At 40.9% G+C, this 25,511-nt stretch overlaps 1 protein-coding gene across 1 annotated transcript; it reads left to right on the top strand.

Moving 5' to 3' along the window:
- The first annotated feature begins 23,487 nt into the window (after positions 1 to 23,487).
- LOC143556605 (peroxidase 63-like) lies at positions 23,488 to 24,904 on the top strand. Its single transcript, XM_077045880.1, has 2 exons — positions 23,488 to 23,966; positions 24,283 to 24,904. Exons 1-2 carry the CDS (start codon positions 23,498 to 23,500, stop codon positions 24,783 to 24,785), a joined length of 972 nt encoding a protein of 323 aa, XP_076901995.1. The 5' UTR covers positions 23,488 to 23,497; the 3' UTR covers positions 24,786 to 24,904.
- The last annotated feature ends 607 nt before the right edge of the window (positions 24,905 to 25,511 follow it).

Here is a 25,511-nt window from a genome sequence, read left to right as displayed (position 1 = left end):
AAGCACTTAAAATTGAAAATCCCCAAACTTGGTTCTTAGGGTTCTTCACATATAACACAAATCCGGAAAAAATCGAGAAGGAATTGTTGAAAACCGATACCACACATGAATTTCTCTCGAAAAATTAATGAGTTTAGAGCTCGGAATCAAGTGATTTAGGTTTGTGGGTTTATGGAGATGGATGGTTTGTGGGTTTATGAATATGGTAAAGAAGAATAAGAAAATAAAAGAAGTGAAAGAAGAGTAGGTAAAATATGTGAACGGAAATAAAGTTAAAAAAATATTTTTTTCCGGCCCCACCGTAGGCTACGGCCGGGGCACCGTAGCTTACTGGCCATTTTGTATGTTTTATGCCGTAAGGTAGTAGAAGCAGTCCGTAGGCTACGGCCGGCCAGCTGTAGGCTATGGCTGAAGCATAATATTTTTTTTGGAAAAACTAAGAAACATAAGCTCGGGTTGCGTCCCGATAAGCGCTGAATTTAGAGTCTACAGCCCGACGTTACCTGGCCCTTAATAGTCGGCTGAATATGATGGTTCAGTAGCAATAAAGCTCACCACCGACTCATGTGTGCTCTTATTCAAATCCGCATATTCCAAATATGGTTTCAACCGATGTCCATTTACTACCTACCTTGGATGATCGTCAAAATCTTCAATTTCGACCTCACCAAACTGACCGACACGCTTCACCTGATACAAATCTTTAACTTACTCGAGAACAGTTTTGCTCTCGAGTTGTATAACCAGGCCCGCTGTCGTTCTTCAAAAGTCTTCCTCTTGATCTTGGCATCATGCACTTGCTTCTTTCTGTCTTTATATGCTGACGCACATTCATAAGCTTCATCACGCAGCTCCTCCATCTCACATATATTCAATTTCCTTTCTTTACCTGCACACTCATAATCTAAATTAAAATTCTCATGGCCCATAATGCACGATGGGCAAGTTCCACAGGTAAGTGACATCCTAACCTGTAAACCAACCAATAGGGGGTGGTACCAATAGGTGTTTTAAAATCAGTACGGTAAGCCCATAAAGCATCGTTTAATTTTTTGACCAATCTTTTCGATCGGGCCTTACCGTCATTTTTAAAATTTCTTTAATTTGCCTATTGGATACCTTAACCAGACCACTTGTTTAAGGATGATAGGGTGGGGCTATTCGGCGGTTTACGCCATACCGTTTAAGTAATTTGCCAAAATTAAAGTTCTTAAATGAGAACCCCTGTCACTTATTATGATGCGAGGAACGCCAAATCTCGTAAAAATATTTGTTTAGATAAATTTACAAACAACGGCATGGTCGTTTTTTTTGGTAGCGATTGTTTCAACCCAATTTGAAACCGCCACCAATATATAATAATTCCCGAAGGAATTTGGGAACGGGCCCATAAAATCAATCCCCAAAACATCAAAGATGTCGACAACGAGGATTGATCGCATGGGCATCTCGTTCCTCCTGGAAATGCTACCTAACTGTTGACATCTAACACTGTTCTTAGCATATTCTACTGCATCTTTAAATAAACTAGGCCAATAAAAACCACAAGCTAAAATTTTATGACCCGTTTTCTGCCCGTGCGAGTGAGTGTGTATGTGATAACACACTTCGAATCTCCTCATCTGGAATGCATCTTCGATAGACTTGATCAGCCCCAATCTTAAACAAGTCCGGGTCTTCCCACACGTATTGTTTCACCTTAGACATAAATTGATGTTTCTTCTTCTTGGGCCAGAAATCCGGAATGGTACGTGCAACAAGAAAACTAATGATATCAGTATACCATGGTAAGGTAGAAACCGCAAACAATTGCTCATTCGGGAATGATTCATTTATAGCCCTCATGTTTTCTTTCTCTTGACCCGTCAGTCTAGATAGGTGATCAGCAACCACGTTCTCGCTTCCTTTCTTATCACGAATCTCCACGTCAAACTCTTGGATCAACAAAATCCATCTAATCAAGCGCGTATTTGCATCTTTCTTCATCATCAAATACTTAACAACCTTGTGATCTGAAAACACAATAACCTTGCTCCCACAAATATAAGATATGAACTTATCCAATGCATATACTAATGCAAGCAACTCTTTTTCCGTAGTTGTGTAGTTTATTTGAGCATCAGAAAGGATTTTTCTCCCATGGTATATGGCAACGGTTTTCTTGTCCACCCGTTGACCCAAAACAGCCCCGACCGCATAATCACTTACATCACATAATTTCAAGTGGAAGTGACCAATCAGGTGATAGCAAAATCGGGGCTTTAACCAATTTGTTTTTAAGAACATTAAATGCATTTATTCAATCTTTATCAAAAACAAATGGCACATCTTTTAAAAGCAAGTTACACAACGGTTTTTTGATTACACTAAATTTTTTTATGAACCGTCGGTAAATCCTGCATGTCCCAAAAATAACCGGATTCCCTTAACATTAGTAGGAGGTGGCAAATTACATATAGCATTAAATTTAGCCCGTTCAACCTTAATCCCCCTACTCGAGATGGCATGTCCTAAAACCATTCCCTCTTGAACCATGAAATTGCTCTTTTCCCAACTTAAGACCAGATTCGTTTCCACACATATTTTTAAAAACTTTGTTAATTCGTTTAAGCATGAATCCAAAGAAGAGCCGAAAATAGAAAAATTATCTATAAAAATTTCAAGTGATTCCCCGACCATATCTGAAAAGATACTCATCATGCACTTTTGAAAGGTGGCCGAGGAATTACACAAACCAAAAGGCATTCTCCTAAATGCGAAAGTACCGTATGAACACGTGAAAGTGGTCTTATGTTGGTCATCGGGGTGAATAGCAATTTAATTATACCCCGAATAACCATCTAAAAAGCAGTAAAATTTTTGACTTGATAATGTTTCAATGATTTGGTCAATGAACGGTAGAGGGAAATGGTCTTTAGATGTCGTGGCGCCTAACTTCTAGTAGTCAACGCAAATTCGCCACCTGATTACCGGTCGGGTAGCAATTTCCTCACCTTTCTCATTACGGGTTATTTGAATACCCTCCTTCTTTGTAACCGTTTCTGTTGGACTTACCTAAGTACTATCTGAAATCGGGAAAATAATTCCCGCATCCAACCATTTCAAGATTTAACCGTCTTTGTGCATCATGTGCGAGTTTCACCTCAGGATCCGTGATAATCTTATGCATCACAATAGACGGATTAATTCCCTTTAAGTCCGCAATCGTCCACCCAATTTCCGCTTTATGCTCTTTCAACACTTCCATCAAAGCCTTTTCCTGATCTTCTTCTAAGTTTGAAGCGATGATGGCGGGTAACGTATCGTTTTCTCACAAAAACACATATTTGAGGTGTTCTGGGAGTTCCTTCAACTCAACCATCGGTGGACTCTTAAGTGAAGGCATCAACTTAGAGTCAATGATGTCTGGTAGTTTCTCCACCTATTGAGACCATGGCGGTTTCCCGAAACATGCAGCATAAATCTCAGCTTCTCTTTCTTCCTTCTCCAACTGATGTGAATGCTCAACTACTGACCTGCAACAAATAACACACTCCTCTGTGACATCTTCCTCATTTTCATGAGGATTCAACCCATCAATGATTTCGGCTGCGAAGCATTCATCACTCACCAGAGGGTTAGAAAAGTTTGAAAAAATATTCAACCTAATACTTTTATTCCCAAAAGCCATGTCGACTACTCCAGTTCTACAGTTCATTAAAACATTTGCAGTTGCCAAAAAGGGCCTACCGAGAATTACATTTGGTTGTTGTTTTGGGTCAACTGTGATAAAATATAGAACCAGAAAGTTGACCGGTTAATAAAAATCCTCGATCATAACAATCACATTAGTAAGATTCCCCTAGGTAGCTTAAGTGTCAAATCAGCCAACACCACGGTGGTGTCGGCTTTTCTGAGTGGACCAAAATCAAATTGGTCATATAAGCTTCCCGGGAGAATACTCACCCCCGCTCTGAGATCTAATAATGCCCTCGTCATTTTAAAATCACCCACTTGAATGGGTATTATAGGCGTTCCCGGATCTTGTAGCTTGGGTGGGAGGATTCCCATAAAACTGAACTCACATTAGCCGTTAAATCGACCTTTTTGGGCGTCTTATGAGTTCATTGTTTAGTACACAAGTCCTTCAAATACTTAGTATATGCTGGGATTGTTTAATAGCATCAACGAGGGGTAAATTAACTTTTACTTGCTTAAGGACCTCCCACATTTCCTCCTGTTGTGGGCCCATCTTTTTTGGTGATGATGTTGCGGGATTCACCAACGCCTGAGGAAACAGAACGGTCTTACCCGTAGGCCCCGTCTCCTTGGCGGTTGGTGTTCCTTTTTCTTTAACCGATTCGTTTAAATTTTTATTAATTGACTTTTTCAGTTTATTTATTGATATAATCTCCACCTCATCATCATTGTTCCCATTTTACCCCAAGTCTTCCACCACTCCTTCAGCGAAGGTTGATGATGGATTTACCTCGTTATCATAAACCTTACCATTCCTAAGGGTACTTACCTGGTTAATGTGGGTGTTCTTTCCACTTGAAGAACTGTTATTCTGATGGCTAGGATTCTTCAAAGTGTCACTCAGTATTTGGATGGATTCCTCTTTAGGCTTGCCATTTCTTCTACCAGTTGACTCACATGTTTATCCCCTGCAGCATTTGCCTTCTATTGAAGCTCCAACCTCTAATTCAAATTCTTATTTTGAGTCTTTTGATCTGCCTTCATTTTTTTCAATAAGTCCATCACATCCTTAATCGACTTCTCTTTAGTACCCGAAAGAATTTTCTTGCCCTTGATGATAACTCTTTTGATAACCCTTATTGTAACCCCCAGAGTCTCTCTGATTGTACCCACTTTGACCACTTCCTGAAGTATTCCCATATGTTTTCTGGTTCGACTGATAATCGGTCTTCTGAGAACTACCATGAAAATTCGGGTTCTGCTATGTGTTCGGGTTTCCATAACTGAAGTTTGGGTGATTCCTGAGGCCCGGATGATAAGTATTCGAACTCATTTTATTGTATCTCCTTTCACTCTGAGCATAATTGACTTCATCTACCTTAGTTTCTTCATCTTGTGCAACCCCACAACTCACAACCCCATGCCCTAACTCCCCACAACTTTCACATACCGGATATGTTTTTCCCGATTTCCCTGATCCTTGTACACCTGCAACCAACAACCTATCCATCTTCTTTTCCAACCTATCCATTTTGTCATCTGAACCATGACTTTCAACTGCATTTACTACTGATCTTTTTGGCATCATGTTCGACTGTGCTTGCCTCTTTGAATTATTCGCATGTCTCTCCAAATGCCCCCAATCCACATTTTCATCATTTGTAAGAAAGGATCCATTAGTGGTAGCTTGGGGATCACGAACAACATCATTTGAGAGCCTATGGTGGAATGCCTTTATCAATTCCCATGAAGAAATTCCATGATGCGGATAAGTCCTCAGCAGTCGTGTATATCTTTGAAATGTCTCAAAAAAGGTTTCACCTGTGATTTGCTGAAAATTTTGAATGTTGTTTCGAGCCTCGGTGATTCTAGCGTCGTATAATATTCATCTAAAAACTGTTGCGCCAAGTCCCCCCAAGTGAAGATACTAGCTGATGGCAAAGATAGGAACCACTGTTTCATTGCATCTTTCAAACTGAATTGGAAGACTACCATCTTCACTTATTCCACGGTAAAACCTTGACTCGAAATAAGTGCACATATTGAGTTAAAATCATTAGAATGCAGGTATGGTTCTTCAGTAGCCTTTCCATGAAATGCAGGTAACCCTGTCAAACTGTCTTGCCTCACTGAAAAAGTCATTCCACGTCTGACCGGAATAATGATCGGTAGAGGATTCGTGGCCACTTGTGGGATAAAGTGACATTGAAATCTCCTGACCGGTGGTGTGACAAATGCTCTTGGGAATCCATTATCAAAATCATAATACGGTGTCTGCTGTTCATAGTTTGGTGGACGTCTTGGTGCTCGATCTCTCTGATTTTATGGATGATTTAGTCGAATTTCTTGGTCATCACGGAGATCTTGTTGATGATACTGACCCCCATGTTCATCTCTAAACTATTCCTCATCCTCTGAATTGAAACCAAAACCATCCCCTATATGCCAAATTTCCACCCGCGCACGAGCATGATTAATCTCATGTCTTTCCTCTCTAAAATCAGCTTGTCTTTAATGGTTTACTGGAGCAGATTTGATTGACAAGTTGCCGTCCATGTTAAACTGCCTCCTGGGGTGGGTTACGGTTGACTTCTCCTTGGTTTGACGGATTGCGGTTTCTTTCATGGTTAACGTTCTGGTTTCGGTTAGATGGTAGGTTGTTTTGAGGAGCTGGTTGTTCTTGGTTGTTTGGTTGGTCGTGGTTATAATTCGGGTCTCTTCTGTTTCGGGTACTCATGGATTCTACTTTTGGTGTTATGACTTCAGGTATTCAGTTTAGTTTGGGTTTCTGAGCTGCTCGTTTTCTCCTCGTTGTTTTCTCAATTTCTGGATCATACTGTATCGGCTCTTTCTCACGGGAATACCTCGTATGCATCAACTTGTAAAGTTACATTCACAAACAAAAACACTAAAATCCCGCGTAAAACCAACAAAGAATAATTAAAAACAAAGATTAAAAACTAAGCTAAACTATCACTTTGCGCGTTGATTCCCCGGCAACGGCGCCATTTTGATAGATGTCGAAAGGTCAAACAAAAATATTTATAAAACACCTTTACTAGAAAGGGCAAGTAAGGTGTCGAATCCACAGGGAAGCAATGGAAAGTGCAAGTGAAACTCAAATTTTATTATGAAAAAATTAAAGTGGGCAGACGATGTCAAGCGGTTTAAATGAGTAGTTTGTAAACAGTAATAAGAAAATAAACATACTCCAGGGTTTGGGTTTCGAAGCAAGTTAGAAAATTGATAAACTTCTTTGGAAAATTTCTTGTTAAAATATGCAAACCAAAAGACTTAAAGATTGGCTATGTTGAACGTCGGAACTGAATCCGAACAATTGACATAGCTTAATGAAATCTATCTGATTATCGGTTTTAAGGTTTGAAACACAAAACAAATAACATGGTTAATGATAAATGGGTCAATGACGAAAGAACTTAATCCTAATTGTTGACGACCACAAATCGATTAACTTACAAAAGATTAAGCAATCAATTACTAAAAAACGTTTAAGCACACAAACAAGCACGAAGAATTGATCAACCGAATGATTAACCAAATCCAAATCCAAAGTTAAACATTTAAAGTATCAAAACCTAACATATAACTCAACCCTACGCCCGGAGATGGTTATGAAGCTTTTAGCCTTGCATCTCGATCTTCATTCTCTTGATTATGATGTTGGGGAATGATTTCATAGATGAATATTGTGATTAGAATGTGTTATGATGGTGAAACGTAACCTCCAAGATGTCCCAAAACTGATGGATGAATGAATAATTTCGACCTTTGGGTTTTATCTCTTAAATATGGAAGAAAATCACCCAAAAACCAACTTTTCGTCAGACCCGGACGTAAGCTACATCTTGGCTGCCGTAAGCTACGGATGGTTCGCCATAGCCTACGGCCAAAATTCCGTAGCCTACAGCTGGGCCGTAAGCTACGGCTTTATATGTCTACCTTACGCCATATATCAGGCCATAGGCTACGGCCTGGGAGGCGTAGCCTACGGCTTGCCCTGCTTCAAACTTCCGTTTTCTCGTTTATTTTGATTCTTGATTGCCCGGTTAAGCTTCTGATCACCTCTCTTCGTATAATCTCGATTCTTCCATCCTTAAACACTCCAAATTAGTTCCAAATAAGCTCCGTTAAGCTCTGCAACCTATAACCACAAACACACTCAAAGTACTCGTAATCGATATATTTAACTAACTAAAACACACGCAATTAAACACTTAATACACATTCTTTTACCCGCACATCAATGTCCATAAATCTCTATGCACAACATCAAATGGTAAATAAGTAACCAAATTTGATTTAGCGAACGGTAATTTTAAATGTTTCCCAAACACACAAGAAGAGCAAACAAAACTAGGTTGCTTATTACTTGAATTAAATGACAAATTGTTTTTCAAAGACATTAAAATAGATGATCCCATGTGACAGAGACGGTGATGCCATAGCTCTTTGGTGATGGATGCAAAAACTGGTGGACTTGTAAACTGGGAAGGGGCTTGATAGTGAACGGATAGAGGTCTCTAGTGCTGTTGCATCTAAGGAGGAGTGTCTGCGTCGGGAAGTCCTTCACATCAAAGCCAAAATGGTCAAATTCCATTGAAAGCTAATTATCAATTGTAAAATGATGAACATATAATAAATTATTAATTATATCAGGAACGTGAAGGACATTATATAGGTTTAATGGTAGGAAGGGGTGAGGTAGTTGTTGATGCCTCGTACTGTGGATTGGAATTTGGGACCCATTACCGACAATAATATTCCGAAAAAGACCTTTATTAAAATAAGACGAGAAGTTACCCAAGGAGTGTGTCATGTGCGTGGTGGCTTTGAAATCCGCGTACCAACTGTGATTTGGGGGGTGAAGAGTCATGGTACTGAAACCCTGGTCAAGCTCGATCGGAATGTAACTGGCTTCCGAAACCGCATAGGCATGTATTGGACGAGGGCTTAACACTCCGGGCCCATTATTGGTTGTGGTGCCATAACCAGGTGTAAAACTTGTTGGTCTTGAACCATATTGTGGATCATGTTGGGTCGGATATGGGCAAGGAGTGTAGACCCAGTTGAATAGGATTCATGGTGCTAGTTGGTTGGCTCATGTTTTGTTGGTGGGCCTAAAGTTTGGGTGTCCATAACCCGGCGATGGGTTGTATCTAGTTTTATGGACATAGGATGGAGGTTGTGATGAACCTAGCCCGGATTGATGATGACCAGACCCCTGCCACGTCCCCCCTGACGACCTTCCCCGACCACGACTGCGGCCACATCCACGTGTGGCACAATGAGAATCTGAGTGATGGTGATGGGTGTCGTTGGTACGATGGTTTGATTCATGAAGAGTCGTACCACTGGATTGATGAGAACCCATTGCAATATGATGTTGTTTCCTAATTTCGTCATTAATAAGTTTGGAGCGGTCTTGGTAGAAAGTGGCCAATGGGATGATTCCTTCAAGGATCTGGGTTGTTCTTTCATAGATTTCATTAAGACATGTGATAAGCTGAATCACAAGTCTTTCTTCTGTCACCGGTGTATTCACATTGGCAAGCTAGTCTTAGAGAATTTTTAGGGCCTGAAAATATGATGGCATGTTTGGAAAATCATCCAAATGTGTAGAAGCAAACTGTTGGCCCATGTAGACAGCTCATGTTGCTTGATTGTCTTGGAAAATATTTTGTGGAGCGGTCCAGGCCTGTAAAGCAGTGGGTTGTGGCTTCAAGACGACGTGTAGAAGATCTTGAGAGATAGTAGAATAAATCCATTGAGCACTATAAAACCAGTCGATTCCAGAGTTCTTGAGAGATGGGTAAAGTTGGTTTAGGGGCATCTTTGTCCGTTGATGAGGAAGTAGCAGGAGAAGGTGTTGTAGCCTTAGAATCGATGTGGTCAGAAACTTCAAAGGCAGTGGGTTCGAAACAACTCAACCCATGAGTTGTATTGAGAACTTTCTATTTCAAGAACAAGGGGGATGAAATTCATGATGCTGGTAAACGTAACAGCAGGATGGAGTTTTTTCATGGTAGAAAGAGGAGAGTGATCGAGAGAGATTGATCAGAACATGGGATTGAGTTTGGCGGCTAGGTTTAGGGTTTGGTGATCAGAGAGCCTGTGATACTATAATATAATATTCGATTATTTAATTGACTCCAATCCGTTAAATATATACACAGAATTTCTCCTCTATTTTAGAGAGTAAATCATTCTATATCAGTTACAATCATTCTATATATATATATATATATATATATATTAAAGGTCCAAGGGGCTGAGGCTCTTGTTAGTGTCGAGCTGCTAAGTCAGCTTTGGTAATTTTTTTATTTTGATATATATTGATTTATTAAAATGGGAATAGAAATTTAATTGAATTAAATTTCGTATATAATTTAATCAAAATAGAAGCGTTTTTTACATGCATCTTGAATTTTCAAATGCAGGATAACTGCCAAAATAGGATAACCACCTGACCCTAACCCTAAAATAGTTTCTTGATCATATGAGACTTTTTTTTGGCTCATCGTACTCTCTTAAACACATACTCAATTTCATGCTCAAATCAATCTGAGTTTTATCCGATCAAAACATTTTGGAACCACAAATAGTTTTGATCAGAAAGTGATTCACGTCTCTCGAATTTTCCGAAGATAATCCCTTTGATATAAAAATCCCCAACAAGTTGTCCGGTTGCTCTCTGTTTGCAGTGTGCTTGCTATAAAATCTTTCACAAACAAGCAATGGGGATGCTTTTGAAGTGGATGGTAATCATTTATGGGGGTATTTGGATTTCATTTCAAATCTCATAAATTACACCTTTTCTTGTTTGCTTCTTATGGCCTTAGTTTTCGATGTCTACAGAGTCCTTAATTGGTTATTCAAAGTTGGACTGAGCTCAATGTAACGAAACTATATGATCCATCTTGATGACGGGAGTAGCCCAAGGAAATAATAAAATGGCTGGAACATATTAACGCTAAAAAGGTTAAAAGGTTAAAAGCTTCATTTCCCGCCCAAACTTATGTAAACAAGTACCCACGTGCTACAGTACGAAGTCAAATCACTGTTCACATCCTTTTCCCCTCTGAGCAAAGGACATGCTCAGACAAAGTATTATTATTTTAATTATGGACCAGCGGTCCAAACCTTCCCGCCCACAAAGGTCAACTCTCTAGGCAAATTGGAGGGGAACTAGTTTAGTTACAACTGGACGAAAGGCTTAAGTCTCTTCTCCTATATAAGAAAGACTTAGTCATAAAAAAGAACACAACAAGATCTGGGCATATAACATACTCTCCTTTATCTTCTATTCTTTCTTGAGAAATATGCTTCCTGCTTATTTCTTTCTTACTCCAATAACTTCATAGCTTCACTAAGAACATCATCCTAAAACCGATTCCAAACATCACGGTTCCGGATCCTTGGTGAACCATAACAATTAACAATAAACTAGTGAACCTCCTTCTACATTTTGCAAACGTAGAGGGACACCACGACTTGTGTTAGGTTAACCGGAACCCTTGAAGCCTGTTAGCCTAACCAGTCCATTCACTATCATTGGTTTTATCTTTGTTGTAGCAACAAGTTGGCGCCCACCGTGGGGCTACGCCGCTTACTTTATCATAAAGACCAGTAGTGTAGCTCCATCACCATGTCGGAAGGTGGATCTCCCGGTGAAGTCAATCAAGTGTCAAGAACACCGACACCAAGTGCCGGCCAAGAAACTCCGGCGACAACCTCGATTTTTTCCACTCTGGGAGGAACTTCGACAGGACCTTTGTTCCTCGAATTTTCACCTTTTTGAACTCCAACCCCTTCACGATCTGGAGTTCCTTCTCCTCATGCAGGAGTCATGAACACCTCGGAACGTGTTAACTTGACGATGGAAGGGCTATCACGGCATTTCTTGCAACTAAGACATCTTCTTAACCAACACGTGAGCTAAGAAAGAGAAAAGGGGATAAGAATAAGGCTATATTATGAAGAATCAGAGCCCTTATTGTCGCACGGACGTCCACCTTCCCCTCTAACCAGCTCACGACCGGCTGCTTCTCTTTTTGAAGTTGGTCCAAGTGTAACCTGTTAACCCTTTAACCCATTTCCCCTACACCTATGGGAGACCAAGCCCAACGGCTTTCCCTTTGTTCACTTAACAACCCCTTGGTCACTAGACCACTCTCGACCAAATATGGCAATCACCAGCTTCAAGTGTTCCTCCTACAGCCACCACATGGGAGCAGGCCATGTCAGTCTTACCGTTGGCTCGAAGTGCTACAATGAGCGCTCCGATGGGAACAAATCAAACAGCAACAACCCCTGAAAGCCTTCAAGGCTTTAACCGCATGCCACAGATGATGGCTCAAATGATGGCGAACTTCCCTTGGACCCAGCTCATCAACCAAGCACTGGGTACTCACCAAGGAACAACAAGTCATAATCCTGCTGTAAGGCTAGATGAAGATTTGGAAAAACCTTACAAGCCAGGTAACCTATCTTGTTTCTCTCAACAAATCGCAGATTATGACATTCAAACAAAAATCAAGATGCCACCCCATATAAGAACGTATGATGGGACTGAAGATCCCGAAGACCACCTCCAGGTCTTCACTGGGGCGGCCAGAATTGGAAAATGGTCCCATGCTGAATGTTGTTTGATGTTCATGCAAACGTTAGTTGGGTCAGCCAGGATATGGTTCAATGACCTTCCTGCTCAAAGCGTTCGAAGCTTCGATGATCTGAGCAAGGGCTTCTTGGCCCACTTCTCACAACAAAGAAGGTACGTCAAGGACGCCACGGTCATTTTTTAGATAAAACAAAAAGATGATGAGAGCCTTCGAGACATCATCGAAAGGTACAAGAAAGAAGGGTTACAATATATGGGGGCTGGCGAAAAAATGAGGGTGGCAGGCTTCATGAACGCCATCACCTCCAAGCACCTCACAAGGGACTTTAACAAGTGCCTGCCTAAAACCCTTGAAGAAGCTCTTGAACGAGCTTAGGCTCATATTCGAGGCGAGGAGGCCGTTGATTTCAAAGAGCAACGAAAAAGAGCTCCTAGTTGGCGAGGAAATAGCCCCAACCGAAAGAGAGGGAACTACAATCCCTATGATAAATATCCAAGGAGCTCAGATCAACGAAGGCCTGAAGGCCGGAACCCTCCAAGCAGGGAAAAGACTGTGAACTTCACAGCCTTAACCAAAACCCCTCAGGAGATCCTCGCCACCGAAGAAGTAATACACAACTTCCGACCTCCTCGACCCTTGCCCAAAAGCAAGAAGAACGAAAACTCCACCCATTTCTATGAGTTTCACGAAGAAAAAGGTCACCACACAAATGATTGCTTTCAAATCAAGAGAAGAATTGAGGAAGCTGTCATGTCTAGAGAATTGGCTCATTTGGTGAAAGGGGTCAAAGACAAGATGGCTGAAAGAAAAAGCAAAGAAGTGAATATGGTGAATATAGACCAAGGTGTTCCCCATAAACGACAACGCTTGGAGGCTTGGGAGCTTCAATGCATCTGATTCCCACCGCCTCAAGGTAACTTACTCTCAAACCCTCTAACGGTGGAAGCGAACGTGGGAACACTCCAAACAAACAAAGCCTACTACAGGGGAGGCCACAGAGATTATGTATGAAAGATTCTTCAACCGGCTGAGCAAGGAAGAACGTTCAAGGCTTCAACCCTCCGAGTCATCTATATAAGGTATCGCTGATGTACCCTTGAAGCCTTTAGGCTAACTAACCCTTGATGTCTGTTTTAGTGAAGGCAAGATGAATAAAACCAAACCACTCACTTTTGTGGTTATCGATGCACCTTCCAGCTATGATGTAATCATAGGAAGGCCTGGACAATGTGTATTCAATATGGCTGTCTCGGTTGGTGAAGGTGCTGTAAAGTTTCCCACCGACATGGGAATTTCAACCCTTCAACCTACCCAAGAGGTTCACACGGTTGAAGGGGAAAGCTCAAAAATCAAAGACGAAGAACGAGGCTTAATCATAAACCCATAGTACCCTGAACAAAAGGTACGGGTAAAAACAAGCCTTTCCAAAGAAACACTTTCACACCTTGAAAAGCTGTTGATAAACTACAACGATGTCTTTGCTTGGTGCCCGGAAGACATGACAGGCATCCCTCGAAGCATCGCAGAACATGAGCTGAAAATACCTCCCGATGTCAAGCCTGTTGTCCAAAAGAAACGGAGCCTAGTTCCTGAAAGAAGCTTGGCAGGATGTCAAGAGGTTGAAAAGCTTGTACAAGCTGGGATCCTACGTGAGGTCAAGTATCAATCTTGGGTGGCTAATCCAGTCATGGTTCGAAAGCCTGAAAAGTCTTGGAGGATGTGCATCGACTTCAAAGACTTAAACAAAGCATGTCCAAAGGATTGTTATCCCTTACCCGAGATGGACCTCAAGGTTGACTCTTTAACCGGTTATCCCTTTAAGTGCTTTCTCGACGCTTACAAGGGTTACCATCAAATTCTCATGAAAGTGGAAGACGAAGAAAAAACCTCTTTCCACAAGGACAATGGTATTTTCTGTTACCAAAAGATGCCCTTTGGCCTACGAAACGCCGGTGCAACCTACCAACGTTTGGTCGACAAAGCATTTGTTAACCAAATTAGCAGAAATTTGGAAGCTTATGTTGATGATCTAGTAATTAGAAGCAAAACCGAGCATCAAATGCTCGAAGACATACAAGAAACCTTCCAAAACTTGAGAAAGATCAACATGAAGCTCAATCCTGGAAAATGCTCATTCAGGTTCGAAGAAGGCAAGTTCTTGGGGCACATCGTGGGAAAGCAAAGTATAAAAGCTAATCCCAAAAAAGTCAGGGTTTTTCTTGAAACCAAATCCCCACAAAGCAAAAAAGAAGTTGAGAGTCTGAATGGAAGGTTTGCAGCCTTGAAGCGTTTTACCTCCAAGCTTGCTGAGAAATCCTTACCCTTTTTCAAAACACTAAAAGGTTGCACCAACAAGAAAGATTTCAGGTGGACGGAAGAAGTAGAAGAAGCCTTCAACCAAATGAAGCAACACTTGGCTTCACTTCCAGCTATTGCAGCCCCTGAAACGGGAGAATTGATCTCTTTCTATCTCTCAGTTGCTGAAGAAGCATTAAGCGCGGTTCTAACCATCGAACGGGACAAAGTTCAGGTACCCGTTTATTTCTTTAGTAAAACACTAAAACTGGCAGAGGTCAAATATCCTCCTTTGGAAAAACTTGCCCTGGACTTAATTCAAACAGCCAGAAGGCTTCGAAGGTACTTTCAAGCACACCCTATACAAGTGGTCACTGACCAACCCATCAAGAGTGTGCTTGAAAAACCAGAAAATTTAGGCCGATTGGCCAAATGGGCTGTGGAACTAGGTGAACATAACATCACCTATGTCCCAAGAAAAGCTATCAAAGCCCAAGTCTTGGCGGACTTCATTGTAGAAATCCCAAAACAAGTCATTCCTGAGATACACATAACTGCCAATGAACCTTCTGACCCTGAAGCCTGGAAGCTTTTTACCGATGGAGCTTCCAGCATCGAAGGGTCAGGAGCTGGGCTCGTTTTAATCAACCCTGAAGGGTTAGAATTCACATATTCTCTTCGACTTGAATTTCAGACCACCAACAACGAAGCTGAATACGAAGCATTGATCGCTGGTCTGAAGATTGCCAAAGAGATGAAGATCCAAAAGCTACAAGTCTTCACGGACTCGTTGCTTGTTTCAAGTCAAGTCAATGACAACTATGTAGCCAAAGAGCCCAACATGAAGAAGTACCGTGAAAAGGCAAAAGGGTTGATGACCACGTTTCGAGAGTGCACCATCAAACAAGTCCCAATATCACAAAACAAGAGAGCCGATGCCCAGAGCAAACTAGCATCCCTCACTTTTGCACACCTCACCAAGAAAGTACTGGTGGAAGTGCTGAAAACTCCTTCAATTCGAGAATTGGAGGTTCAAGATGTAATCATTGAAGAAGGTCCCAATTGGATGACTCCCATAGAAAGGTTCCTCAAAAATGGTGAGTTACCTTTGGACCAGACTGAGGCTGAAAGGGTTCAAATCAAATCCAGACAGTATGTGTTGCAAAGAGAAACGCTTTATAAAAAGGGCTTCCTTGTACCACTACTGAGATGTGTAGGCCCTGAACAAAGTCAATATATGATCAAAGAGGTTCACGAGAGGATATGTGGAGCTCATTTTGGGCCAAGAACAGTGGTTGCAAAATTGATGAACCTCGGATACTTCTGGCCCACCATGCACCGAGAAGCAACGGAACAACTCAAGAAATGTGAAGCTTGTCAAATTCATGCACCGGTTCCCAAAAGCCCTAAACACGATCTAGTCCCTATCTCCTCGGCTTGGCCCTTTCACAAATGGGGAATGGATATTGTTGGTCCATTCCCACCAGCTAAGGGTGGGGTAAAATTTTTGTTAGTAGCCGTGGACTACTTCACCAAGTGGCCTGAAGTCAAACCACTTGCAAAAAGAACGGGCAAACAAGTCATTGACTTCGTATGGGAAACCATCATTTGCCGTTATGGGCTGCCAGGAGTGCTGGTCACGGATAATGGGAAACAATTTGCTGAGAAGCCTTTTAGCACATGGTGCAAAGAATTCAGAATCACTCAAGTGTTCAGCTCAGTTGCATACCCACAATCCAACGGCCAAGTTGAAAGAACAAACAGAACCATCGTTGAAGGAATCAAAACAAGGCTGGGAAGGCACAACAACAAGTAGCTTGAAGAACTCCCAAACGTTCTATGGGCAATAAGAACAGCCGAAAAGACAAGCCACAAACAAACGTCTTACAGCCTAGTGTTCGGATCGGAAGCTGTAATCCCAGCCGAAGTCGGAGTTATGACTCAAAGAACACTCATCATGGACCTCGAATCAAACAACAATGAGACCATGTTGAATTTGCAACTCCTTGAAGAAATTTGTGATCAAGCCGCAATTCAAGAGGCTAAATACAAGCAAAAAAATGGAAGCTTATTACAATGCAAGAGTGAAGCATGAACGCTTCAAGCCAGGAGAACTTGTACTCCGAAACAACGAGGCCAACAAGAAAGAAAATCAAGGAAAACTTGGCCCAAAGTGGGAAGGACCATATACAATCCTCGAAGCTCACAAGGGTGGATCCTACAAACTGGCCGACACAGAAGGCAAAAAAGATTCCAAGACATTGGAACAGAAAAACCCTTAAAAGGTTCCATGCCTAGTCAAAATGTAAAAATGTATTTCAAGAGATGTATAATTCTCCTTTTTGTGAAACAACCACTTCTTGAATGAATGATAAATTTTTTGTCATAACTTGTCTTTACTATCCTATAATCAGGTTGAGAACCTAGTAAGAAACTCCATGGCAAGGGCCATGTAAGGGGATGAGTCCCAGGCCACATCGCTCAATAGGTTCAAGGGTTAAATGGACCTATATAAGGGGTGAGTTCCTATATCAATCCAACTCCATGAGACTTAGAAAATTTTTTCAACTAAAACTTGTCTCATAGACAGGTCTGAACAGCCTACACCAATTCGTTCCTTAAACTTACAAAAAGTTTACGAAACAAAAACATACACTAAGTAGTGATACAAAGGATAGCCAACATGTGCTTTTTATCTAATGAAGCCTTGAAGCTAAAGTGACTGCAGCACTAAAACTTCTTAAGGAAAGTTAGCTAAAATCACATCAAACTAACAAGACAAGCAACCATCACACAAATACATAGAACATCATAGTTCATAAACAAAGGCCATTCCAAGGCCATAGCTAACAGCATTCATACATAATAAGCCAATTAAAGCTAAACAAGGAAATCACAAGGATTCCCAAGAAAATGTTCAAAGGGCCAAAAAGGCCAAACACAACCACAGGGCAGAAACTTTAAGAGTTCCATGCCAAACCTACATTGTTTAAGATTACATAACATTGTTTTAAGGTGCTAATAAAGCTACGAATCAAGTATCTAAACACCAGGAATAGGCTTTGAGGTACTAGCCTTACCACCCTTAGCCTTCTTGGACTTCTTGACTTGCGGGCCAACATCAGCAACAGCCGAGCCTTCGAGGCTTGCAACATGAGATCCGTCACTGACCCCAGATAAAGTTTCTTCACTGTCACCAGAACGGGAGCGTTTCTTCGACAAGGACTCGAGCACCTCTTTAACAGCTTTCTCATCAAGGCCGGCTGGTTTCAAACCCTGCAACACAAAAATAGGCTTACCAACGCATGATGACACTTCACCCACATAAGGGTAAGTGAGCCTCTCCATGGCATGAACTGAATCCATAAAAAGCTTGTAAGCTTCACGGTTGAACAGGGGTGACTTCTCCATAGGTTGGCCAGACTCGTGATAACTACAGCCATCAACGAAGCCCAAATGCTTACCATGGGCCAATATCTTCGTATACACACCGCCCAACACTGAGTTGAATTCATTAGAATGAAGCAAATAAGTCACAACCTGTTGAAACCCATGCTCAATTAGCCACTTGTTGTCATCAGAGGTCTGGGTGACTGAAGCCTTTAAGCCTTCCTTCTCGATCTCGAAGGCTTTCCTCTGCACCTCAAAGGCTTCCCGGTCAGCATCCAACCTAGCCCTGTCAGCTTCCATAGATTTTTTCAAACCCGCCATCTCAATCTCATGGCCACGAGACAACTCATCAATCCGCTTCACATACACCTTCTCCTTCTCAGAAAAACCTTCAACCTCTTTCTTCATGGCCGCCATAGAGGCCTTCATCTTCTCCGTCGTCTTCATAAACTCCTCATACTCCTCCATCCCTTTTCGAAAGCGAGTGACACCCTCTGCCAAAAGGGCAGAAACGTTACAAGAATTCAAAATCAGCCTGGACAACATGGAATCACCCTCCATCTTGGAGATAGTATCACGAACCCCTGGAGGAGTGAAATTGGCTAACACGTCATCACAAACTTCGGGATCTTTGAAGCTATCCCCAACCTTGACACTCCACTCCGGCACATAAACTGCATTCCCATCCAACTCATGAACCATAGACATCGCAGCTTTCTTCCCAGCCGATTTTCCATTCTTGGAAACCACCAACCCTTGCTCCTTTTCAGCCACCACAGTTGGACCTTGGTCTTCAGAAACCTGAATGTCATCACTAACCTCAACCGGTTCATGGGAAGATGAGGTGCCAACAGACTTCAGCAAACGTCGTGTGGAACGACGAGTAGAAGACTTCGGAACAACAGTCTTGGTAAACCCTTTAACGTTTGCAACCCCAACATACTCAGCGTCCTCAAATCGACCCTCCTTCCCCCGAACCACCGAATCATCCCCAACAACAGCCGCAACATCAGTAAAACCAACATCAGAAGTATCATCGCTCTTTAAGAAGTTCAAAGCCGACATGACTACAAACACAAAAGAAATCCGTTAACAAAAATATCAACAACATAAAGCAAATAAGGGATAAACAAATGCATACCCTTATTATCCCTCATAAGCACGGGATACCGATTAGGCTTATCCCAAAGTTTGCTAATTCCTAACAACACAAGAAGGTGTTCGGGAAAAGGACGAAGCTGCGACGGACATTTCCTAATCGACTTCAAAAATGCCTCATTCAACTCCGACTCGGCTGGTTCCGGTTCATTTAGAACAGCCTCGGGTTGTCTCCAAACAGGCTTGAACGGAAGGATAGAATAGGAAACAAAGAAAAAATGATCCTTCCAAGAACCAAGGGTTGTAACCGCCGAGGAAACCAAACACGTATCAACATTAGTATGTTCAAACGTGTACCAATCACCGTTTTTCGCTAAGCGAAAGAAACAGCGAAAATTCAACAAGGAAGGGTCATAACCTAGGGCTCTACACAAAACCTAAAAATGCAAAACCCTAGCAAGCCCTAACGGATGGATTTGACCGAACGATACACGGTAATACTCCAAAACATTGAGAACAAAAACCGAAAAAGGGTGTCGGGGATTAGAAAATTCAAAATGACGGCAATATAGAGCAATAAAACCCGCCGGACAACGATCGATTGAAGAATCGACCGGCGGAGCAATCGGTTTATACTTTAACCCTATTCCACACTCAATACAAAACGATTCAACCTCTTCTTGGGTTAATCGAGAAAAACTGATCGAAAGATCCTTTTTGGAAACCATAATTTTGAAGAAAAATGAATGATCGAAACTAACCTGATAGAAGATTGAAAGGAACTTGAATGTGTTTATGATAGTAACTTTAAAAGAAATCTGGAAGAAAATGAATAGTTATCCCATTGATAACTATTAATGAAAAAGCAGTTATTGGGAACCGCAATATGGCAGTTACCATCACATCAACTGTCATGTCAGGAATTCAAAAAACAACCAAAACTGAACAAAGCCTCGAAGCCCCTACAAGCCTCGCAGCCTTCAAGCAATAAAGCAAAATGTGTGCAAAAGTCAGAAGCCCTTGAGCTTACTTCTCAAATTCCTCTGACTTGGGGGGCTGATGACGGGGGTAGCCCAAGGAAATAATAAAATGGCTGGAACATATTAACGCTAAAAAGGTTAAAAGCTTCATTTCCCGCCCAAACTTATGTAAACAAGTACCCACGTGCTACAGTACGATGTCAAATCACTGTTCACATCCTTGTCCCCTCTGAGCAAAGGACATGCTCAGACAAAGTATTATTATTTTAATTATGGATCAGCGGTCCAAACCTTCCCGCCCACAAAGGTCAACTCTCTAGGCAAACTGGAGGGGAACTAGTTTAGTTACAACTGGACGAAAGGCTTAAGTCTCTTCTCCTATATAAGAAAGACTTAGTCATAAACAAGAACACAATAAGATCTGGGCAGATAACATACTTTCCCTTATCTTCTCTTCTTTCTTGATAAATATGCTTCCTGCTTATTTCTTTCTTACTCCAATAACTTCATAGCTTCACCAAGAACATCATTCTAAAACCGATTCCAAACATCACGGTTCTCGATCCTTGGTGAACCATAACAACTAACAATAAACTAGTGAACCTCCTTCTACGTTTTGCAAACGTAGAGGGACACCACGATCTGCGTTAGGTTAACCGGAACCCTTGAAGCCTGTTAGCTTAACCAGTCCATTCACTATCATTGGTCTTATCTTTGTTGTAGCAACACATCTCTTTTTCACTCAATTTTCTTAGTGTTCCTTGGGAGTGCTAAAAATCAACTGATGGTAGCTATGGCCTGGATTTTAAAAAAGGTGTGTTTGAAACAAGACTAGATGCAAGGTGACCTTAGACGCAAGTTGCTTCTATATATAGAGGTGCACAAATCTGGTATTATGAAAAACTGGGTGGGGTATGAAACCGGGTTCAGGTATGATCGGGTATTGAAAAATCGGGTATTAACAATAATCGGGTCGGGTATTGGCATGAAAAGCCATACCCTGTGTACCAGGTTCGGGTAGCGTATTGAACCGAGTCTTCAATACCCGGGTATTTAAAGACCCTATTTTCGGGTATTGAAAAAAAAACCGTTTTATAGGTTTTGAATACCCTATTTTCCAGGTATTCAAAAAATCCATTTTCTACAGTTTTCTTCTATTAATAGGTTTGCTTCATTTTTTTATTCTAACTCCATTTTTTTTCATACAAACTTCAAAGTTCATTCAAACATACATACCAACTAAACAATGATACAAAAAACATATATTTAATGTGTTTTCAGTTGTTGTTTGGTATATCATAAGCTGTTTCTCTAAACAAGTATTTATATCATATACGTGCTCCAAAAAAGATCCGTTGGAGAACGACTATAGATCTGTGGACAGCAACACAAAAACATGTGCACAAACACTAATATACTAGCATGTAAAAAATCCGGTTCGGGTATGCAGAAAACTCGGGTTTCGGGTATAACTAGAACCGGGTTTCGGGTATAGTTTAAACCGGGTTTCGGGTATTATCGGGTTTAGATCGGGTTCTGGTTTCAACATTGAAAGTCATACCCTATCCGTACCCTACGGGTAGGGTCGGGTTCGGGTATTAAATACCCGGGTTTTTTTTTCGGGTTCGGTTTCGAGTTCGGGTTTTTTGTGCACCTCTATCTATATATCCTCTTTGTAATCCTATATATAGTGATTGATTATACATCATTCACTTTGTGAATTTTCATAAACTCTACAAAAATCAACAAATTTAGAGGGTACGAGGCGGCCAAAAGAATTTACGATGATGATGGACAAAATATGGAAGTAGGGTCGTCTTAGTCTTTTTAGGGGTCTATAAATCGCATAATAAAATTGAGATTCTTTTCATAAGAAAAATTGTTTTCGATCATGTGACTCCCGTGTTATTTATGCGTATGTATAATTATAGACTACACAATATCTCAAACAATCTCAATACCAAAATTACGTACATAGAATTTGTTACTTTTTAGTATTTGAGGGCCCTAGAGAAATGAGGAGCTAAAGCCATTGCTTTATTTCATTCTCTTGAGGCACCCATGATGAAGGTAAATAAATTACGGAATTAGCGAAGGGGAGCACTGATTGTCATATGGTTGTGCAACAATGATGGTCTCAATGGCTTTGGGTTGTGGTTTTAACGAAGGTAGGTAGAGCGGTAGTGATTTGCGAGCATTGATCTTGGCTACAACCGAAGATGGCAGTGGTACGGTTGCTCATCATGAAAACCTAACAAATACTGTTAGGTTACAGAAAAGTACCATTACTATACTTGTATGAAGAATAAATGATGAAAACAATAATTATGAGAGTAAAACCCAAGTAACATCATACTAGAGGAAGAGTATGTCATGAACCCTTTATATCAACTATCAAGGTAAAGGGTCCGTGTAAATTTTATAAAAAAGAAATTGAAGAATGATGGCTGTATTGTATTAGGTGGTCACGGTAGGGGTCCACTAACATGCTCATTTGGTCTGATTTTGAAACAAGACATTGAAAAGAAAATAATGACTCATCCAGAACAAACCTTTCTGGCATACACCCTATTATATCCATTCACATACTTTTATTATACTCTTAAAACATCTTTTCCTAATTTGTTTAAAAGTGAAAAGGTAGTTTAATATCCAGGATCTGTTAAATGTGCCCTTGTTACTTAGCGTGTCCCTTGGTTTGATTTATTTTATCGTTTTGTCACTATGCTAGTATTGGACATTATATGATTTTTTTATAAAATATATATTATATTGAAAATAAATCATATCAGCTACATCATATCAGCAATGTTCTCTCTAAATAAATTCTATGCTCCATGCTAATATAGTAATATTCATAATCATATATGTTTTTAGTAATGATATTATCCATTTCTTTGCCTGGTTACACCTCGCTATGGAGGATACACCCGTGTTAGATCATAGGGTATACATTCAAGTAAGTACACACCACTTACTTTATCATCTTTCACTCCACCTAACCTTAAGGAAATTGTTTAACCCCTTAACCTCTCTTAAATTAATTTAATTTAAAATTAATTCTTAAATTATTATGTGTGCATAACAACTTGGGTCAATTGGCGTTGAAGAACAATAACTTTGTTTTCAGTAGAATCAGATTTATCGTCTAAAAGGAGATGCCGGTCCACCTTGTTATCCACTCATATGTCTCTATATTGTAACCGGGTAGTTTATTGTTGCATAATAATTTTTTTTAATTGAAAAAATAAAAAAGATTTATAAAAAACGTAGGATTAGGTTGAAAAAGGAGAAACAAGGCGGGATCTGGAATAGAATGAGACCGACATATTGTTCCTTCCATCGAGCGTGATTAGTGGTGACCTGTCCATCCCCACATCCACAAAACCCTTCCTCCTTCCTCGATCATCATCATCAATGGCAGCGGTCACATTACTCGCCATCTTCTCCTTCTTGTTCGTCTCATCCTCACACTCTCAATTGACCACCACTTTCTACCAGAAGTCATGCCCTAGATTCGAGCAGATAATGCAGGAGACCACCACGAACAAGCAGATCAACTCTCCCACCACCGCCGCCGCCGCTCTCCGCCTCTTCTTCCACGACTGCCTCGTCCAGGGCTGCGACGCCTCCGTCCTCATCTCCTCCACTCACTTCAACAAGGCCGAGCGTGACGCCGACATCAACCTATCTCTTCCCGGCGACGGATTCGACGTCGTCGTCAGGGCCAAGACCGCTCTCGAACTCGCCTGTCCCGGCGTCGTCTCCTGTACCGATATCCTCGCCGTTGCTACCAGGAATCTCCTCACCATGATGGGCGGACCCTTCTATTCCCTCAAGTTAGGCCGCCGTGACGGATTGCTCTCCAAAGCCTCACTAGTTGAAGGTAACAACCACAAAATATATATATATATATATATATATATATATAACAAACTTAAGGGGGTGTTTGGCCTAGCTTTTTTAACAAAGCTTATAGCTTTTTTAGCTTTTGTTTTACAAAATAAGCTTAATTTGGTGTTTGGGCTTAAGCTTATTAGCTTATATAGGCTAACTTGAAGATGCTTGTATGAAGATGGATTTTTAGCTTATGATATAAGCATAAGCCAAAAAATAAAAGCTAGGCCAAACACCCCCTAAGTCTGTTGTTGATATTGTAATTACACAGCGAATACAACTCATATTATAATTACATCGAACAGGTAATCTGCCTCGGCCTTCAATGTCTATGAATCAGTTAATCAACATCTTCACTTCCAGAGGCTTCACGGTTCAGGAAATGGTGGCATTATCCGGCGCTCACACGATCGGACTCAGTCACTGTACGGAGATCAGCTCAGAGATCTACAACTACAGCCGGGCGTCACCGATCGACCCGTCCATCAATCGGAGGTACGCCGAGGGTTTGAGATCCGCGTGTGCGAATTACCACAGGGATCCGTCACTCTCGGTGTTCAATGACGTCATGACTCCTCGGAACTTCGACAATGCGTATTACCAGAACCTGCCCAGAGGACTCGGAGTGTTGAAGTCGGACCGAGCGCTGGTGATGGATGCGAGGACGAAGCCGTATGTGGAGTTGTACGCCAGAGATCAGAAGGCGTTCTTCGAGGCGTTTGGTCGAGCAATGGAGAAGCTCAGTTTGTACGGTGTTAAGACTGGCCGGAGTGGTGAAATCCGCCGCCGGTGTGATTCCTTTAATTAGCTCAGATATCTTTCTATAATCAAATCAAATACTATTTTTCTTATTTATTTATTTTAATGATAAACGTTATATTTATATAACCTGTATATCGAGATCTTTTTTATTTGATGAGTAAGCAAAGCAAGCAATATAAACATTTAAGTTTAAGATCCTGTAATTGACCTGTGTGAGAGAGAATATTGGTTTAAATTAATTTTAAATGAATTATTGAGTTTTGAAAAATTTTTGACCGGTTTGAGGCCTCTTTAACAATAATTTTGCATCCGTTTTCAATATTAGTTAAGAGTGTTTAAATATTAAATTATCGTGTTAAGTATTGTGTCTATTGTTGCAACAAACTAGTTTCTGTCACAACTAGTTTTTAAAGGTCTCAACTTGAGACAATAAAGAAAGAATATAACCGTTATCCTTGTCACGAGGTTCAGATCTTGTTCTATGTAAAGTGGTTAAGAGGCTACTTAACAGCTATATTGACGCGAGCCTGTTTTAACCCTAGCTTGAGATTAAAATTAAACAAGCTAAATAGGGTCGATCGGCTCCCCTCAATTAGTATCGACAAGTTAAAATTTAAGCTCAATCGTTGCTGGTAAAAAAAGCTCAAGCAAGCTCTTTCATAATAAGTTTAATGCTTATTAAAATTTAATATTCAAATATATTAGGTGGTCATTAATATTCAAATATATTTAGTAGAGTCATGTTATGGGCTTGTTTGTTTTAACTCGTTAA

This window comes from Bidens hawaiensis, unplaced genomic scaffold, assembly GCF_021521415.1.
Source record: "Bidens hawaiensis isolate Kalapana, Puna unplaced genomic scaffold, B.hawaiensis_p1.1 tig00018653_1, whole genome shotgun sequence".
Taxonomy (NCBI): domain Eukaryota; kingdom Viridiplantae; phylum Streptophyta; class Magnoliopsida; order Asterales; family Asteraceae; genus Bidens; species Bidens hawaiensis.
Note: the sequence above shows the minus strand (reverse complement) of the source record. Positions and strands in the feature narration are given on the sequence as shown.

Excerpts from the sequence above, each read along its gene's own strand:
- LOC143556605 (XM_077045880.1), top strand. The coding sequence starts at position 23,498 with ATGGCAGCGGTCACATTACTCGCCATCTTCTCCTTCTTGTTCGTCTCA. Across the intron at positions 23,967-24,282 it reads CAAAGCCTCACTAGTTGAAG|GTAATCTGCCTCGGCCTTCA; the intron begins GTAACAACCACA and ends TACATCGAACAG.